We start from the raw sequence: 20,397 nt of genomic DNA, 5'->3' as shown, positions 1-20,397 counted from the left end.
TATGTCTCTTTATGATTTTTTTGTCATTTGTATCTCTTTTTAGTTGCTTTTGCGTCTCACTGTAGTCGTTTTGATGACTGTGGCCTGGAATTACATCTGGCTGTTGCTCAAATCTTGCTCCTCCTCCTGCCCCTACAAACTGAAAGGATATTATTGTTGATGAAAAGAGAACTGTTTAATTTTGATCTTGTTTTTCCAGTTTGGGTTGCATTCCCAAGTGAGCCACCTGACACGGTCGGCTCCGTGCTTGTGATATTGTCTTCATCTTTTTCTTGAAGATTACGACTAATGCTTTCATTCACAGGGTGAGGAGAGGAATATTGACATTAGCACGATTTAAGATGTTGATTAAGCCAAGTTATTCTGCCTTGTAATAGAGTCTGGTGTTGTTTATGTGCTCAGTCTTATTTCCCAGGGGAACAACCTGATCCAGGCTGTTGTCTTCATGTATTGATGCAACTATCTCCTTTTAAATTTTCTTATCTTGATGTTTTATTTTTATTAATTCATATCTAATTTAATACAAGGGTTGCATGAATAATTAAAGTATTACTTGCATCTGCATGCAAATGAATAAAACTGCTTTTGAATTAATTTGGGTGTATAGATCCTGATGAAAGACGTTTGTGTTCATCTTATGCTGCTTTTATTTGCTTTTATTTTTTGTTTATTACTGTTACAAGTACAATTTCTTCTCTCCCAGGACTAAAGTAGCACAAAATAGCTCCTCCTGGAAACTGAGCTTTTGTTAAGAGAAGCTTACAATATTCCTCCCTATAACTGAAAATGCCCTGTGTCTCTTTGTGTCTATCAGAGATGGACTCCTTGCGTATTTTGCTCTACTCGCTCATCTTCCTGCTCAGCGTCTTCGGCAACCTCCTGATCATCGTGGTCCTGATGCTGAACAAGCGCATGCGGACGGTCACCAACTCCTTCCTGCTGTCGCTGGCGGTCAGCGACCTGATGATGGCCATTTTCTGTATGCCCTTTACACTCATCCCCAACATGCTAGAGGACTTCATCTTTGGAGCCACCATGTGCAAGATTGTCACCTACTTAATGGGTGAGCATGAGACTTTTGATACCAAACCTGAGCTGAACTGTACACTTTTAGTATATGAGGCATTTAAAGAGATCCACTTCCTGTGCTGTTTTTCAAAGAAGGGATCATCTGACCTGTGTGTTTGTAGGGACTATTTTAGGGTCTTTATCTTACAGTATAACATGCTCTGAGCAACTATTTTTATAAACTGGTGCATAACTGAACTGCAAAGCTGCCTCATAAGAGCACAACACATCAAAAGCCATGATTGACATTGAGGCGGATTGCTGTAGGAAGGGAAAATGGATCACTGTCTTGTGTGCAGCAAACAACAGCAGCTAAACTCCAGTGCAGAAGTCTCACACTCTAAAGAAATTAGTAAAAACAAAACCCACTGTAGTCACTACAATAAATGCTACCTGTTTAATGGATTTAGCTGAATGGGAGATGTGACATTTATTTGCCTGTGATGATCATCTATCGGCAGAGTGGAGCTTGTAAACCAAACAAACCCTCTGAGAGTAACTTGAAAAAGAGTTTTACAAGATGGAAGCAAGCCATATGCTAGCAGAGTGTAATCAAAAGCAGAGGAAAAGAACCAAAGAAGTTGTTTTATGCAAATATGAATACAGGTGGGCCTTGGCTCTATACTCATTGCTCGTGCTCCAGAGTTGCTGCCAATTTTTTTGGATGCTTCAGCCATTGTGTGCTACTTGGAAGGTCAGTGGTTTATTCCCCACCGTGATGGTTTTATATATATATATATATATATATATATATATATATATATATATATGTATATGTATATATATATATATATATATATATATATATATATATATATGTATATATAGGATCGCAATTTCGATTCCTGCCTGGGGCGTCTGTATCCAGTAAGGGTCCTAAGGCTAGACCCCCTATCCCTATGCTAAGCGAGCCTACCGCAGACATGAGCGAGACAAATAAATATGAAGGCATGCCGGCTCGGATGTCGCCCGGATCAACAAGGTCCGCGTCAGGTGTTGAGGAACCAGGGCACCCTGACGAGAAGTGGGCTACTGGAACAAGAAGGCATCGGTGGCCAAGAGACGAAAACAGGGCGTTGTTGGAATGCTACTACGCAAGTAACCCCGGCGGAAGGGACTACATGAATAGGATGAGGGACCTATGGATTCTTCGATACCCAACATCCACAATGACGGCGAAACAACTAGTAGCTCAGTGTTCCAACATTCAAAAGAAGGGACTGCTCTCACAGCTAGAGATTGACGAGGTACAACATAAATGCTACGGCAAGGAGGAGTCAGGACGCCAGGTCAGGGGGGAGATATCACCCCCACCCGAGATTGGGTACATAGGCCCAAGTGCGACAGGAGAAGGATCGTTGAGTGCGAGAGGAACTGACCTGAAATATAGGATCATGGCCAAGCTTGAAACCTGGATCCCCCGAAGCCGGTTATCAAGATTACGTGAAGTACCCTCAGAAGGTAGATGATGTTAATGCAGCACTACGGACAATACCTACAACCATGATTACCGACACTAACAAGCTGATCTACAGTACGGCAGCAGTGATCAGTGAGATGCTTGGCTACAAGTTGAACAGCCACAAGGGGCAGTACCCTCCATGGAGAAGGAGGCTAGAGGGCAAGATCAAAGTAACACGGAGGGAGGTTAGCCAACTAACGGAGTTGCAGAAAGGTGCGACAAAGAAGGTGCATAAGAAATACAGCAAGCTGTCCATACCTGAGGCCTTGGAAACTGCCAAGCAAAGACTCACAGCCTTGGCCAGCCGCTTCAGGAGGTACACCAGAGAGATAGAAGGCAGGAGAATAAACCAGCTGTTCTCCACAAAACCAGCAAAGGTGTACTCTCAGTGGCAAGGGAACAATAATAAGAGAACCGCACCACCAAGGCTGGAGACGGAGCAATACTGGAAGAGCATATGGGAGAAGGACACAACCCATAATGGCAATGCTCAGTGGCTAGTGGATCTGAGGGCAGACCATAGCGACGTCCCTGAACAGGGTCCAGTAACCATCACAGTGGCAGATATCCAAGAAAGGGTCTCCAGTATGAAGAGTTGGACAGCACCAGGGCCCGACATGTTTCACGCCTACTGGCTAAAGAAGCTGACTGTACTCCACGAGCATCTGGCAGCACAAATGAACCAGCTGCTAGTTAACGAGGGACACCCGGATTGGCTAACTGAAGGTCGGACGGTCCTGATCCCCAAGGACCCCAAGAAGGGACCAGTCCCCTCCAACTACCGACCAATAACCTGCCTCAGTACCACATGGAAGCTCCTGTCAGGCATCATATCGGCTAAGATGAACAGGCACATGGGTCAATACATGAGCGGGACACAGAAAGGAATTGGCAAGAATACCAGAGGCGCAAAACACCAGCTACTGGTAGACAGAACAGTCAGCCGAGACTGCAAGACCAGACTGACCAACCTGTGCACTGCCTGGATTGATTACAAGAAGGCCTATGACTCAATGCCCCACAGCTGGATACTGGAATGCCTAGAATTGTACAAGATCAATGGGACCCTAAGAGCTCAATGGGGATGTGGCGTACAACACTAGAGGCCAACTCCAAGCCCATAGCACAAGTCACCATCAAGTGCGGGATCTACCAAGGAGATGCTCTGTCCCCACTGCTGTTCTGCATAGGCCTGAACCCCCTCAGTGAGATCATTAACAAGACTGGCTACGGATACCGACTACGGAACGGAGCAGTTGTTAGCCACCTCCTGTACATGGATGACATCAAGCTGTATGCCAAGAGTGAACGAGACATCGATTCACTGATCCACACTACCAGGCTATACATCAATGACATTGGAATGTCGTTCGGGCTGGAGAAGTGTAGTCGGATGGTAACAAAGAGAAGGAAGATAGTCAGAACTGAGGGGATTGAACTACCAGAAGGCAACATTGCAGACATAGAGGACAGTTACAAGTACCTGGGGATCCCGCAGGCGAATGGGAACCATGAAGAGGCCGCTAGGAAAGCTGCAACCACCAAGTACCTGCAGAGGGTCAGACAAGTCCTGAGGAGTCAGTTGAACGGTAAGAACAAGATCCGGGCCATCAACACGTACGCCTTGCCCGTGATCAGGTACCCTGCTGGGGTAATAGGCTGGCCAAAGGAGGAGATAGAAGCCACTGACATAAAGACAAGAAAGCTCCTTACCATGCATGGAGGGTTTCACCCCAAGTCCAGCACCCTGAGGCTGTACGCTAAGCAGAAGGAAGGGGGCCGGGGACTGGTGAGTGTCAGCACCACAGTCCAGGATGAGACAACGAACATCCAAGAATACATCACGAAGATGGCCCCAACTGACAGCGTGCTCAGTGAATACCTCAGGCAGCAGAAACCCAAGAAAGAGGAGGGAGACGAGGAACCATCATGGAAGGACAGGCCCCTGCACGGTATGTACCACCGGCAGATAGAGGAGGTGGCTGATATCCAGAAATCCTACCAGTGGCTGGACAAAGCTGGACTGAAAGACAGCACAGAGGCACTAATCATGGCAGCACAAGAACAAGCTCTGAGTACAAGATCCATAGAGGCTGGGGTCTATCACACCAGGCAAGACCCCAGGTGCAGGCTGTGTAAAGATGCCCCAGAGACAATCCAGCACATAACAGCAGGGTGCAAGATGCTAGCAGGCAAGGCATACATGGAACGCCATAACCAAGTGGCCGGCATAGTGTACAGGAACATCTGTGCTGAGTATAACCTGGAAGTCCCGAGGTCAAAATGGGAAATGCCCCCAAGGGTGGTGGAGAATGACCGAGCTAAGATCCTGTGGGACTTCCAGATACAAACGGACAAAATGGTGGTGGCTAACCAACCGGACATAGTGGTGGTAGACAAACAGAAGAAGACGGCCGTAGTGATCGATGTAGCGGTTCCGAATGACAGCAATATCAGGAAGAAGGAACACAAGAAGCTGGAGAAATACCAAGGGCTCAGAGAAGAGCTCGAGAGGATGTGGAGGGTGAAGGTAACGGTGGTCCCCGTGGTAATCGGAGCACTAGGTGCGGTGACTCCCAAGCTAGGCGAGTGGCTCCAGAAGATTCCGGGAATAACATCGGAGATCTCTGTCCAGAAGAGCGCAGTCCTGGGAACAGCTAAGATACTGCGCAGGACCCTCACGCTCCCAGGCCTCTGGTAGAGGACCCGAGCTTGAAGGATAAACCTTGAAGGATAAACCTTCAAGCTATACATATATATATATATAAATAAATAAAAGCACCAGTTCATTTACAATTCACGTGCACTACAGAAAAGGAGCCTGATGTTAATGTGACAGCTGGTAATCAGGGGATGAACGGCATCTGACACCCTTATTAAGAGTTATTAAATCAGCCAGTGTGTTGTATAATATTGGAATTCCTTCCGGGCAATCCCATGCACTTACTCGTCTAACAAATTAGAAAGTAATGTCACCCCACAGTCTCACCTGCATACTCTACATATTCTTTTTTTCTCCTTCTCATCCCTGCCATGCATTCATATAGACCAATAAAATTGTGATCAAGTAGCTCAAGCAGGGTTTGATTTATTTTCCAGGAAAGAAAGATGTATGAAAGAGAGGACAAGAGAGGATACTGCATACATATTTCTATGTCTGTTTCTTCTTTTAGAGGAGAACTTCAGGTTGTTGGTTCACACAACAGAATTTTGATCAAGTTTCAAATGGTGACAGAAAGTTAGGTTAATAACACAGCATGAAAAGCTGTGGTATAAACAATTCATGAATTCAACTACTTTATGCAAATGAAAAGTTATTGATTTATTTATTTTTGCATGGAATAAGAAACGTAAAAAGGCCACTTTTGTACGAGTAACTGTTGTGTTCCTGCTCTGTATCTGACAATGAATGGTAAAAGAAACACAGACCTCCAAGTCATTAACTTGCCCGCTCCAGGTCCTACAACCAAATACAAATACTAGGGAAGAGGGTTAGCTTAACCCACCACAACTTCCAAGCCAGCAAGAATGATCTATTCATGCTAGCATAGACTGTGCCTATAACACGTATGTGGCAGACATGTACTACACATTTACAGCATCTAGCAAAGACAGTCACAGTGATGACAATAATTGAACTAAAAACACAATCAGAAACATCAGGGTGGCTAAATATAAATTATATGTGTGTTTTACAGTGCTGGTAAAGAAAAGACACCAACCTCTCCCACAGGGGAATTGTAGAAAAGGGGAGAGGCCAAAGGGGTACCCTGTATTTATAAGGTTGCACCGAAGAAGAAGAATGAGGAGGGGCCCTGATAATGAACATAACTACAGGCTTGGAGGTCCTAAAAATCAGGTATAAAAGGAACGGTTTGGGGTCTAGAACACATTTTGTGCAATTATAACAACATGTAATTTATGACCTGGTTACATACGGATTGGGCTCATTATTTCAGAAATCTTACACAACTAGCACAACCAGAATAAGGGAGAGTTTACATTAATGTGATTATTATCATGTTCTTTTTTTAAATTAAATATATGAGATCCATTTGGTCATTGGGCTTTATGTGTTTTATTCTTCTAAAAGAGAAATCTGGCCTTCTTTTGTGACTCACAGCTGATCAGACACTGTGATCCTCCTGCCTAAAATTGCTTGATATTTAACAAGGGTCTGTCTCGCAAAGAGGCTTTTCTCTGGGCTTCTTTTAACCATCACTCTGAAAGTGCTCGAACAGTCACACATCTTCAGGAGTGTGACTTAGCGATGAGCTGGCTCTCATCAGGCCAGAGTTGAGGTGCCACGTGAGGCCTGAGTCAGACTGAAAGCAAAAGAGAGTGCCACGAAACTGAGATAGACTGCAGTACTTTGTCTCTTTGCTCCACTTTGAGCTTTTGAATGGTCGAGAAACGATATTGAACGGTCAGGATCGCAATCCTATTATTGTTTCAGAAAAGCAACGCTCCATCTGTGAGGACAGGCTTGCCGAATCTCCTTTTCAATTACTGGGCTCTCTCAGCTGTGATAAGGAGGAAGAGAGCAGGAGGGGCAGCTGCGTTGGACTTAAAATACAAACTTTTGGGTTTTTTGATCACTTTTTTTTTTATAATTTTATGCTTGCTTTAGTTAAGCTACAAAGTAGTTTCATAATGAATGAGTGAAATGATGAAGCACTGGACCAAAGGAATTAGCATGGTGTCTTCTTCTGCAGATGTTGATCATTCTTTGCTGCATCTATGCAAAAAAAAACCTGTCAAATAATTTCATTTTCTCCCTATGAAATGATTAAGATGTCTTAAAGGATGATGAGGGAACTCTTCTAGCAGGGTAATACATTTTGTCTGCCGGTGTTTGCAAAATATGAAGGAATCACTCTTGGTGAGATAACCTCAAATGATCTACAGAGTTACCACTAGTCTTTCTAGATCTGGATTGGACATGGTTGCTAACATGTCACTATACCTAGTCAAAAAATATGTATTGTGTACACGTTTGTACACCCATCCTTCATAATACTGCTCATTCTAATGCACCGATCAGACACAACATTAGAACCAGGTGAACTGAAAAACAGTGATCATCCTGATACAAATTCAGCTTTCTGCTGCTGATCAGTACAGCACAAGCTTTTTTTATTGAAAGGTTGAAGACCATAAAATATAAGAGCATAACTGCAACAATCCAAAACTAGAGACAGTGGGGGAAAAAACCTCCCTTTTAACAGGAAGAGACCTCCAGCAGTAAAGTAACTGCTGGCACACCAAGAGACCATCTCTTATTCATACACGCCAAAAGTATTGTCTGCCTTCAAACTCACGTGAATTCGAGTTAAATCCCATTCTTAATCCATTGAGTTTAACATGATGCCACATCACCCTTTGCAGCTATAACAGCTTCAGCTCTTCTGGGAAGGCTTTCCACAAGGAAATGTATGTTTATGGGAATTTCTGGCTATTCTTCTAGAAGCAAATTTATGAGGTCAGACACTGATGTTGGACAAGAGTCTAGAGCAGCAGTCCCCAAACCCCGGGCCTCGGACCGGTACCGGTCCGTGAGTCGTTTGGTACCTGGCCGCGAGAGTTGAGGCTCAGGTGTGAAATGTATAGTTTTCAGGGTTTTTATCGGTTTTCAGCGTTATTTTGTTATCGTTTACTTGGTTTTCCTTGGTTTTCCTTGGTTTTCCTTGGTTTTCCTTGGTCTTTTCACGTGTGTTATGAATAAATTTTCTTTTTTTTGGTACCGGTACTAGTTTTATTTTGTTGTATTTATCCGTGACACCTTAAAGGCCGGTCCATGAAAATATTGTCGGGCATAAACCGGTCTGTGGTGCAAAAAAGGTTGGGGACCGCTGGTCTAGAGTCCAGTGGCAGCATGCTTTGTACCAGTTGGTCAGCCATGGAAACTCGTTCCATGAAGCGCTCTACCCACTGTTCTTGAGCTAATCTGAACTCTACATGACGTTTGAAGGTCTGTAGTGATTGACTCTGTAGAAAGTTGGTGACCTCTGCTGACCCCGCTCTGTGAATTTACATGGCCTAGCACTTTGTGGCTGAGTTGCAGTCTTTCCCAATTTCTTCCAGTTTGTTATAATTCCACTAACAGTGGACTGTGAAATAGTTAACGGCAAGGAAATTTTATGACTCATGACAGTTTCATGACAGTATTCACTGAGCTCCTGAGAGCAATCTTTCACAACTGTTTGTAGGAGCAGCTTGCATTCCTAGATACTTTATTTTATACACCTGTGGCCATGGAAATGAGGGGGACACCTGATTCAATGATTTGGATGGGTGATTTAATATTCATAGTGTAGCAGCATAACTACAGAGTAGTTTAAGGCCACCGGCTTCAAGTCCAACTATCTAAACTAATTAATCTTTATCAAAAGACTGATCTTAAAATTAGAACTGAGAGCTGGTTCCACGGGAGAAGAGTGTGATAGCTGAAAGCTCTGCCTCTCGTTTTATGTTTGGAAACTCAAGGAAGTCTTTTATTGGATAATATGAATTTAATAAAAGATAACATTAATTTATCAGATGATTGTATTTGAAGGGATGATTTTTCATTTTTCAAGGAACTTTTACGACACCCCAACTCAGCATCTAATCTCTCCATTTAAATTGTGGTCTGATTGGATTATTGCCACAGACACATGACTGGACTGACAAGAAACCAAACTTCTGTCAGGCCAGTTCATATTTTATGCAGTACAATTGAAATCCCAGCAGTCATAGCCCTGGTCTCATCAGGCAGTGAGATCAGAAACTAGTGAAAGTTAGAAAATGGGGACAGATATTGAGAGAAAGGGAGAGGAAGGACCTGAGCTCAGTCTTGAAAAACAAAGTGTTATTCATGATTTCATGTCTTAAAGAGTCCTATTACTACTAACTACTAACAGTCAACTTTCTTTTTGGCATTTCCTCTATCCCCCTATTATAGTTGCTTGTCATATTGAGAGCTTTAGTTTAGTTTTGTTTTTTGTTTTAAACCTTTGATTTTTCTGCCCTTTTTGGTTCATGTGTTTGACCTATGGTTGTATTGAATAATTTCTTAAACCAAGATTCTGAACCCTGCAATGTCTAAGAAGATGGCAAGTGCTCTGACCCTGTCCCTGTATTTAGGGAAGAAGGTTTTCAATTTACTGAGGGTTAGAATCCATTCATTTTCTATTCATCTCTGAGGCCCAGTGGCAGCAATCTAAGCAATGGGGTGGCTGTAGCTCAGGTGGCAGAGCGGATCAGCCACTAACCAGAAGGTCGGTGGTTCAATCCCAGGCTGCTCCAGTCTGCATGCCAAATATCCTTGGGCAAGATACTAACCCCATGTTGCTCTCCGATGCATCCATCGGAGTGTGAATGTGTATGAATGTTAGCTACTTAGCACTTAAGTTTAGAAGTGCTTGTGTGATTGGGTGAATGAATTAGCTGTATAAAGCGCTTTGAGTGCTCGGACAGAGTAGAAAAGCGCTATATAAGAACCAGTCCATTTACCATTACCATTTAAGCAGAGCTGCCCATGCCTTCTTCTCCTCAATCACCCATCATTTAGGATAAACAAGCTGTTTTCAGGGCAATCGAGAGATATATCTCCAGAATGTCCTGTGTGTACCCTGGGGTCTCCTCCCTGCTGGACATCCTTGAAAAACCTCACCTGAGTGGTCTCCAGGAGGCATCCTAGTCAGCCGCCTCAGCTGGCTCCTTTCCCATGTGGAAGATTAGCAGCTCTACCCTGAACTTCTCCCAAATGATCTCACGTCCTCCTCACAATGTTCATATACAAACATTAACATCTCCTGTCAAACTCCCCACGAGCATCTGATCCATTACTTCAATGAGCAACATTTTCTATCTAGCCCAGGGGTGGGCAACCCTGGGCACGCGTGCCACAGCTCCGGGCCGGTGGTGATTTTTCTTTTTATGAGCCAATGTTTTGTTTTTTCTGTAACTGTATAAACAATGAAAGGTGGTGTATTGGCAAGATGCTGGCCGATGTGTAAAAATAACTCTTTGGTGTTGACCTGTTAACTGGTGGTGACCATGGTGGAGCTTCCACAGAGGCCAGCAGGTGGATGAGGGAAAGGGGAGGCAGGAGGAGGAGAGGCCCGAGGCGTGAGGTGAACTGAACTTCAGGTAAGAAGTTATGACCTGCAGTCTATCTGGGTCAGATATAAACCAAGTTTAGGTGGAGTTTATTTTCATTGTGCTGACTTTTTATAGTCAGTTACAATAACTCGTACTGCGTGCTAGCTAGCATGACGGAGTTTATATACAGCTGGGTGACAGACAGACAGGTGACAGTCTCAGGTGTATACACTGCTACAAAACAGCACAAGAGAAGGAGGATTTAGTGTTTGTGTTATTACGAGTGCTAAACAAGAAGAGTTCCCAGATGGTACAGTGGACACATGTGTGACTGCTGTGATTAAAGCATCTTTCTTTCAGCTTAACGAGTGACCCGTCAGCTCGTTCAAACACACGTTAAAGTCCGTTTGGCTCGACACCACCGAACAGAGGCAGCAATATAACATAGCTAACATTAACAGTCCAGTGAATCCTGCTTGTGCCATGATATTCAGGACTGCAAACAGAGCAGCATCACTGACTTTCAGCTTGTTGTGTTTGTGGATATATGACTGACTTTAATTATCTATCAAATCATCACATTCTCTGTAGGATTAAGGTCGACTATCTATATATTGAAGTAAGAGGCAATAAAAAACAAATTAACGCTGAAAGTACAAACATTACTAATGTCACACAACTTTGCCGACATGTGGCCAACTGTAATGTTTTACTTACTTTTGACAGTTCACTCTTTGGCCGCTCCCTTCTGCCATCTGCTGTATTTTGCGGCAAAATTATCCACACCCACCGCCACGCTATGGATTGTGGGATATATGGGACCACGACGCGTGCACCGGACCACGATATTTGGGGAAATCGACGGTGCATTTGAAGTACACTTCAAATTGGGACAGCCGTCGTCGCGTGGCGGTGACGTAATCGCACTCAAAATGCGTACTTCAAGCGTGCAGTCTCTTAATTGGGACACAGCCACACACTAGACATATAATACACCATTCATCCTTCTACTTGCCCATTCATCTAAGCATCCACCGATCTGCCCCAGCTCGGTAATCATATGAATAATAGCCCCTGTGCTGTTTCCATGGCAGTTATGAGATTGATGTTGTAATATTCAGAGAGTATGCTTTCATGTACGAGCACAATCTTCAATCATATTTAGGCATCCATGTTTGTGCTTTTGCTGCTGGCTGTGTGATGCAATTCCTCTGAGGTGCACTTTGCATTAATGCATTAGAGTTTGGGACGTTCGTGGCTTACAGTAAACTTCTGAACAGAAACAGCTGTTAGGATATCTGGCACCTGTAACACACTAATTCCACTGGTACAGTTTTAAGACCTTTGCACTTCTTGAGGCCATCCTTCAGCAGAAAATTAGGTGTTACTAGAATAAACAGGCATGGTTTCACCTGAGGAATGCAAATCTTTTCTCCCAGGCTGAGGTGTGCTGAGAGATCTGCAACAACAAACTTCAGAGCTTCAAAAGCCAGTTATCAGGCTGTGAGTGTTGACTCGAGTCAGGTTTAATAATAATTAAAAAAAAGGATTAGAGCATCTTCATTTGGAGCAGAGCAGAGACAGTGCAGGGAGAAAATATAAACATTTGGTTCGGTTAGTTGTCTAGTAATTAATTTGTCAACACCTCATCCAGAATTGCAGCAGAAAATCCTCTCGTCAAACAAAATCCTCACAATTCTGCCAAGTTGCAGAGAGTGAAGCTTTGATCAGTGCATCTGAAAACTTGCAATAACTAAGACACATGAGACATGCACTTAGAAAAGAAAGAAAATATCTCCCTGTCATTGGCTTTCGTTTGAAAATAAAATTAGAATGACAACATTTTAATACACCCGAGGCCGCCTCAAAAGAGAAAAGACTCAAATGCTGGGCGCCGAACAGTACGTAAGTAGTTTCAGTGACAACGTTTATTTTCACAACAAGTGTTCACAACTGGAATGTGAGTTTAACAAATGCTAAATAAAACAACTAAACCTAAGGGGTTTATTCAGCCTGGGATAAGTGAGCAATCTGGTCATTCGTCAGTGGAAAACAGCTGTTCCGAGGATTGGGCTGGAGGGAGAGTCAACCTGGGTCCAGGGAAAGGGTCAGAGTCACTGAAAATAGCGTATAGACGTTCAGGTATGGTTCGGGAGGAATACGGGCAAGCTGTTTGTTCTGAATCTTCCTAAGTACTGCTTACTTGCCGCGGGTGGTCTGTAGTGGCGTGGAGGGGTGAGTGGTCTGGGTGACTGGTCCGAAATTCCTGGCGTTGAGGCAGGGAGGCAGGCAGGTGAACTGGGTGAACAACCTGTGGGACTGTCAGGAGGTCCAGCGTCCGGATGGGAGCTCTTCGGCGGGGATTTGCATCCGGCAACTTGGTGAGAATCTGGCGAAGAGAAGTTGAGTGCACTGGCCTTAGTCCCCGGCTTAATCACCCACCGGTGCGAGCAATCAGCAGAACACAGAGGCCCCTCCCAGGGGTGGAGATGCCGGCTCAGAGGGGGAGACACTGGCACACACCCGGACCATGACAACACTTGCAAATTATGTTAATGGTTTTATGAAATAGTTTGATAAACATTTGTGGAAATGCCGATGTAGGGCAGGACGCCTCCTACACCTGTGGCATGCACTTGTGTCTCTGTAAATGAATTGATTAGATGAAGCTTTTTCCACAGTTATCACAGCAGTATGGTTTTTCTCCCGTGGTAGTACACTGGTCTTTTCAAGTTACCTGAGTGAGTGAACCTTTTTACGCACTCATCACAGGGGAATGGTTTTTCTCCTGTGTGGGTGTGTTGATGTCTTTTCAAAGGACTTAAGTGAGTAAAGGTAAGTCCACACGCTTCACATAGGAATGTTTTTTTCCCCACTGTGCCCAAACTGATGTACCTGAAAACAAACTAATTGAGCAAAGCTCTGGCCACACTTATCGCAAGAGTAGGGTTTTTATCCAGTGTGCAGACGCTGAGGGACCTTCAAACTTAATGTTTTGAACATTTTCCCACACTGCTCACAGAGATATTGTTTGGTGTCAACTTTCGTGCGCAGATCCAGCTGTTCTTCAACTGAATCTACTGCCTTCTCATAATTGGAGTCAATTATGCAATTTTAGTGAAAGGTAAATAAAAATATATCCTGGCTGTACCTGTAATCCCAGAAATGCTAAATTAACTGTTCCCCTGGCCCTTTTGGCAACATTTTTATGTCACTGTTGACCTTTCACCTTCACATAAGATAAGATAAGATAAACCTTTATTAGTCCCACACGTAGGAAATTTGAGAGTAGAACAAGATAAAATAGAATAAAATACTTTGCTGCATCAGAAAAATTGCACTTAGTGATATTGCACATAAGGGGGATAGGTAAACATAATGAGTAAAAGCTGTTAGCAATAAAGAGAGAGTTTGGCAAATTTCAGTCAAGTTTATTACTGTGTATCACACTTGGGTTGGGCGATATGTAAAAATTTTCACAGAGGAAATCAATACATGGCGAAACTAATTTCCCCCCAAAATTTAGGGCTGTCAGCATTGCGGCTTCGTAGCTTACCAAAGTCGTACTAAAACATTTTGACAGATTTTTGAGTGCCGTGTACCACATAAAATCAGTTCGTGGTCAGTTAGCACAACCAGAACTCATGCATAAGGCACACTTTTGAGGAAATTAAAGGATTTTAAGCACCCCTTAAAGAAAAATACGGTCAAAAGTCAAAATTAAAAAAGTCAAAATTTTATAATGCCTCAAAGGATTCGAACCTCTCAACATCTCAATAACATCTCAATATCTGAACATCTTACCTTGGGCATGGGCATCTGAGAGGTTCAGCCTTTGACTATCTTTGATTGGTTTAGACCACGATATGGGCATAATATGTCTGTTGTTGATCACACAGAGTTGCGGAGACTTTTTTTTTTACTCGAGCCGGCTGGTAGCACCGGTGCGACCTAGGATTCTTTTGGCAGCACATTGGCAGAATGTGCGGGTGTCGCCGTGCGCTACTGGATATTGTGGTAATTCCCTATGTTATTTCCCCTTTCTGTGCGTCTGTGCAGAGACACGCGCGTGACACACAAATGGATGAAAGTGCAGCAGCACGGAGTCGGTGCTGCGGCACTTCAGCAGCGTGTTCATATAGAGATTGAAAATGTGACATCAAAACCGCAAAGGATTGTAGGTACGAGTGGCAAGTGGTAGTAGCGCACGCAGGCTTTCACAAGAAAGCAGTTACACAGCAATAAAAAGAAAAAAAGAATCGCCAAAAGCTGTTGTATTATTAACTGCAATAGCCGGTTGCATGACAGTGACGGGAAGCCGACGGGTAAAGAGATCGGTTGTTATCGGATTACATTGTGGAAGAGAAATTGTTCAAGTCATGTTTCCGAAGTAACAAAGAGCCAACGGATGGCCTGGATTGCAGCCATTCAAAGACCAAATATAATATAATATATAAAATAGATTGCGTTGGCCTGTACAGGAGGTAAAGAAAAAAAAATTAACAACAGCTGTGAAATGGAATAGTCCAAATCACCAAAGTAAACTGGACCTGGGCTTGTTGCAGGGGTCTGAAGTTACTTAACATTTTTTGAGTGTATGCATTCACACTTAGGACCATATAATAAATATGTGCGTGTTGAAAGTTGGGCAGCACGCTAACGTCTTTACTCCATTCTGTATGTTCATATGGGTCTAACCCTTTCACTCCTTTGATTTTTTCCTCGTACTTTGTGCTTGATGCAGTGTTTTGGTTTTGCTGCCACTCGTACCTACAATGCAACGTGCGAAACTCACGTGGTCTGTCGATCTCTAAGCAGCACCTTCATGATTGGTTTAGGCCACGATGTGGGCATAATGTTGTCTGGTGTTGGCTACACAGATACTTAGGCTACGTTCACACTGCAGGTCTTAATGTTCAGTTTAGATCCAGACCAACCAGTATTGTTTGACTGATGGCCTTAATATAAAGACTTGTTTCGGACTTTACGTTTCCCAATTTTGCTTTAAGTTATAAAGTTATTTTGTTATTTGCATATGGCCTAATAATGATCCTTATTGCTGTTTTAGAGAGGAGCGTGCTTCAAAGGATAGTTGCAGATTTCTGTCAGAATCTGCAGATTATACAGTACAAATAAAATGTTCACGTTTCTCCAATGTTGTCTTCCCAACATTTTCACTGGATGGCCAGGAAGCGTTCACGATGTCTTGTCCGGCGCTGATAATTGGTGTCTGTTTTGTGTCAGTGACGTAAAAGACGGATTTAATGCGACGTGACCGTTCAAACAGCAGTTGCTAAAACATCAGATATGTATCGGATTCAGTACCACATACGAAAGTGACCCAGGTCGGATTTGAAAATATCGGATTTGTGCTGTTCACACTATCATACCATTATCGAATATGGGTCGCATAGGGTCAAAAAAGTCAGATTTGATGCGCTTTCGCCTGCAGTGTGAACGTAGCCTTTCAGAGTTGCGGAGACTTTTTTTGTTTTTACTCAAACAGCTGGTCCTAGGATTTTTTTTTTAGTGGTACCATTGAGAAATTAGGTCGCATTTGTGACCAAATCTCATATTTTGTGAACAGCAGTCGCATTAATCCAGCTCTTACTGAACTGTGAGAATGCACCTTATCAATGCATGAGGGAAGTGCAAAATGTGGTCGCAGTACTATTTATCCAAAGACTGCTCATATTTATCATCTCCTTACAGGAAATAAAACGTACTTCCTATCTTTAAGAAAAAAACCATCAATTGGTTTAGATTATTCACAAGTGAAAAAAAAGGATAATACAGCACTTAAAAGGAACATATAAAATTTACATTACATTTAGCTAATGATTAGCTTGCTATGCTAGCGAAGTTAGTCAACTCACCGGAAATGAACAGGAATCATAAAAACAGAGGTACATCGGCATCAACAATGCCACATTTCCCAACAGGCGGAAGAGTAAAATCCAACTTAGTGTCTTCACACATAACTTTTTTTTTTTTTAAACAAGGACTAAGGAAAAACTCCCAGTGATTTGCTCCGACGAGCATACATAGCCTTAACGTTGTTTTCCTTCGCTACTTCGCTACTCAAGTTCACAAGCACTACATAATCTCATAGCACCACCTACTGGCATTCCTCGGGATCAGCAGTTAATTTTCATGAGGCAATTTTAGGTGGGTTACACTTGGAATGCCATGGCTATATCCCAATTCAGGGTCTGCAGCCTTAAAGTACGCAGTCTCAACGGTCCACAAGGGCCGCGTACATAAAGACCGCTAAGGCCGGAAGTGCGAGGCTTGTGAAATGGGACGGTCTAGCCTCCGTTGTGCTGCCCAGGTTGCCTAGCAACCATGATACTAACACCTGGAAACGTTTCATACAGCTTTGTTTGACAGAAATGAAGGAGAAAATCTTTTGTTCATTTGTGTGTTTGTTTCTACATGAGCTTTGATCATTCTCTGATTAAGCTCAGCTATTGAACGGCGTATATTTTAAAGTAAAGGCTTTAAAACCAAGTTAGTACAAATGTCACTAATGTCACATAACTTTGCCGACATGTGGCCAACAGGAATGTTTTAATGTTCTTCGTTAGTAAACATTTGCACATAAATAAGTGACATGATATTCAGTACTTACTTTTGACAGTTTACTCTTTGGCCGCTCCCTTCTGCCGTCTGCCGTATTTTGCGGCAAAATTATCCACACCCACCGCCGCGCTATGAATTGTGGGATATATGGGACCACGAAGCATGCACCGGACCACGCTTGATATTTGGGGAAATTGACGGTGCATTTGGAGAATGCATTTGAAGTACACTTCAAATTGGGACAGCCGTCGTCGCGTGGCGGTGACGTAATTGCACTTAAAATGCTCACTTCAAGCGTGCAGACCCTGAATTGGGACACAGCCCATGTCTCCTCCTTATCTAATGTGTCACGTTAAAGTGCCTTACCTCTGCCGCTGTCAGTGTTTGGCTGCTGGTGTTACTCGGCTCCACAAATTCCTCCATCAGTGAATCAGCTCTGACAAACATAAAGATAATAAGTTTAGAGAAAAATGATCCAAATACTGCCTTAAAAACAACACTGATGTTAAGACTTCTCATCCAAGCACATAAATGAATAACCACATATGTACCTTTAAAATTTAGCTTGAAAATATGATGAAATACTTTAAAGTAGCAATAAGAAAGATAATCAATCAGAATCAGAATCAGAATACTTTATTAATCCCGAAGGAAATTAGGGCAAATCAAATTAGATACTTCAAATTTACAGACATTTCATCTTGTGTTTGTGCCTAGTATTAAAGATATAACACAATAAAAAGTAAAAAACACTGTAAATGTCCTTTGATTTACAATAACTACCACTGACCACCAGTTTTTTTCTTACCCTTGGTATGTGAGGGACATTTGTTTTGGTCCTGCTTAATGGTTTCCATGGTATCCAAAGTTGACTCCACTTCATAAGGTCCCAGAAGTGAATTTAATAATCAACACCAAGTAACTCCATTATTTTGGGCTGCAGCTGGTAGTCCTTCTTTACTTGTCAGCCTTCGTGAGCTTGGCTTACCCATTTTGCTATTTGCTGCAGGTTCTACAACTCATAGCACAGATCCTCTCTGGAGTAGGGTCTCTGGCTGAATGATATCGAGCACAGCTAAAACCTAGCTAACAAGCCAGCTATTACGAAACCAATATAAGCAGTGCTACCTGGTTAGGAGGGACTGAACTTTAAAAATAAGAAAGAGGGGGCCACTGTAGGTAGCTTTGTCCTGTCAAAAACCTGAAAAATGCTAAGTGAAAAATACACCTCAGAGGCCAGTATTATACCTGGGCAGCCTGTGTGGGGGAACCCCTTCAGTATTGGTTGGAGTTTAATTTTCTTTAGAGGTTTCATAAATCGGTCCATCGATGGTGCTGATCTCATCTCAGTGTTGACTTCTAGTGGCTGTAATAAAACAGATGGTCTGATATTTTTTTCTCTGAATTATTGAAAGGGTTGAAGAATTAGGGCCAAACTTTCCGACTAAGAGCTCATTAGTCTGGTCTGAATTTCCTTGTGCTGTCTGTGTAACAGTGTCATGAGTTTAAATCACTGAAGGATCAGTGCTGTACATCACCTGAAAGTGCATTTCCTGTCAGTATGGATCTACAGAGCCTCACGGCCATCAGTTACTATAAGTGTAGGGTTTAAAAACATCACTCATGTGAACGTGTGACTCTACAGGCCTCAGTAATGACTATAAACCTACTTATCTTTATTAATATGTCCTCAGAAGTCCTCATGCAGTTTACAGGCTATATATGAAAGTGTCACTGCTGCAGTCATTCATTCCTAAAACCTGCATCTTCCATGTTTGTTGGCTTGGTCTCCAACCATGTGTTCATTTATAACTTACATCCACAAACACACACAACATAATACAAACTTAATACATTTGACTTCAAATGATTTTTACTGCCCTTTCTTTTAATCCTGCTGTTTGTTTGCTTTCTAATGCACCATTGAATGTGCTATGTAAATAACACTTGCTTTTCTCCATCATTTCATTGTTTATTTGATTATACCTCTTCTTTGCCTTGCAGTGAAAGAATGAATATAACATAATAATAATAATATCCCTTTCCATGTTTCCTTTCTCTGCAATCAGTGTAAGCCGGTGCCGTGGCTGAGCATCGCCGACTTCAAGCAATAACAAAAGAAAACCCCTGTGTCCGATTTGATCTCTCTCCATGTCTGTGCTTAGCACTTGAAAGAGACATGTGGGCGTGAGAGACTTACAGTGTCTGTGCTCTGTGTTAAGATTTGCATGTGCTGACTGTGCCACCCACCTCCTTCTGCGTAGACATGCAGTGGACAGTGGACAACAATGATGGCAGTCAGGATTGTTTCATGGAAACAGGCTGGCACAGTTAGAGTCTCTTTGACAAAAAGTGTAATGGCATATTTAGCACTCTGGTAACTGCTCTTCTTGATTAATAGAAGAAAAATCCATGGACACAAGACAGGGTACCCTGTAAACATACATTATGTTTGCACATTGTGCAGCATATGCAGTTTCTACATATTTTGGTAAACTGGCACCATTACAATTGGGATCAAATTGCCTGTTAGCAACTCTTTTTGTAATGCTCCTGGCCCTGTTGAATGAGCTCACTGACTCACCCAAAAGCAGACAAAAGGGCAACAGGCTGCCAGTAATTTCAAAGATTGTGTATTTAAACAGAAGGTCTTACACAGACGTGCTTGGAAAGACAAAAAACCTGAAGAAATCTAAAAGAGAAGTAGAGCAACCAAAAGGTGCAAGCCAGAATTACACAAAGTGGAGACAAAAGGAATGGGAAACAGACCAAGACTGAGGAAACTGAGACACACCAAATACACACCATAGACAGAAAGAGGCAATAAAAACAGGTGAACTCACTCAAACACTGATGAGGGTGGGAAAAAGAACAAAAGAGGAAGGCAAACGTAAAAAAAAAAACACAAGAAGAACTAACCAAGAACTAACAAGACTAAAAGGGTGAACCAAGTAAAGTCAACAGATAAAACAGATAAAAGAGTAGGGGAAAAACCATCAAAGAAACAAAATGAGAAAAAACAGGACTTCTAACTAAAAGTGTAGTTTGTTACAAAAACCATGACATACACAAAATTAAGGATGCAGGAAGATGTTCTACAGTTATAATGTGAGTCTGACAGTATTAGCGATGGGCCAAATCAACAAGCTGCACTGAAGTTTTTACAAAGCAACGCACATTTCTTACATTGCAGTATTTTC

General features: G+C 42.7%; 1 protein-coding gene across 1 annotated transcript in view; it reads left to right on the top strand.

Annotated features, from left to right (window-relative positions):
- cckbra (cholecystokinin B receptor a) overlaps positions 1 to 20,397 on the top strand; it is a 57,542-nt gene that overhangs the window by 15,370 nt on the left and 21,775 nt on the right. Inside the window, exon 2 of the mRNA XM_085151169.1 lies at positions 815 to 1,063. Coding sequence (XP_085007295.1) covers positions 815 to 1,063 — 249 coding nt within the window. The remainder of the gene's footprint in view (positions 1 to 814; positions 1,064 to 20,397) is intronic.

This window comes from Neolamprologus multifasciatus, chromosome 23, assembly GCF_963576455.1.
Source record: "Neolamprologus multifasciatus chromosome 23, fNeoMul1.2, whole genome shotgun sequence".
Classification (NCBI taxonomy): domain Eukaryota; kingdom Metazoa; phylum Chordata; class Actinopteri; order Cichliformes; family Cichlidae; genus Neolamprologus; species Neolamprologus multifasciatus.
The sequence above is the reverse complement of the archived record's forward strand: the minus strand, read 5'-3'. Positions and strand labels throughout refer to the sequence as shown.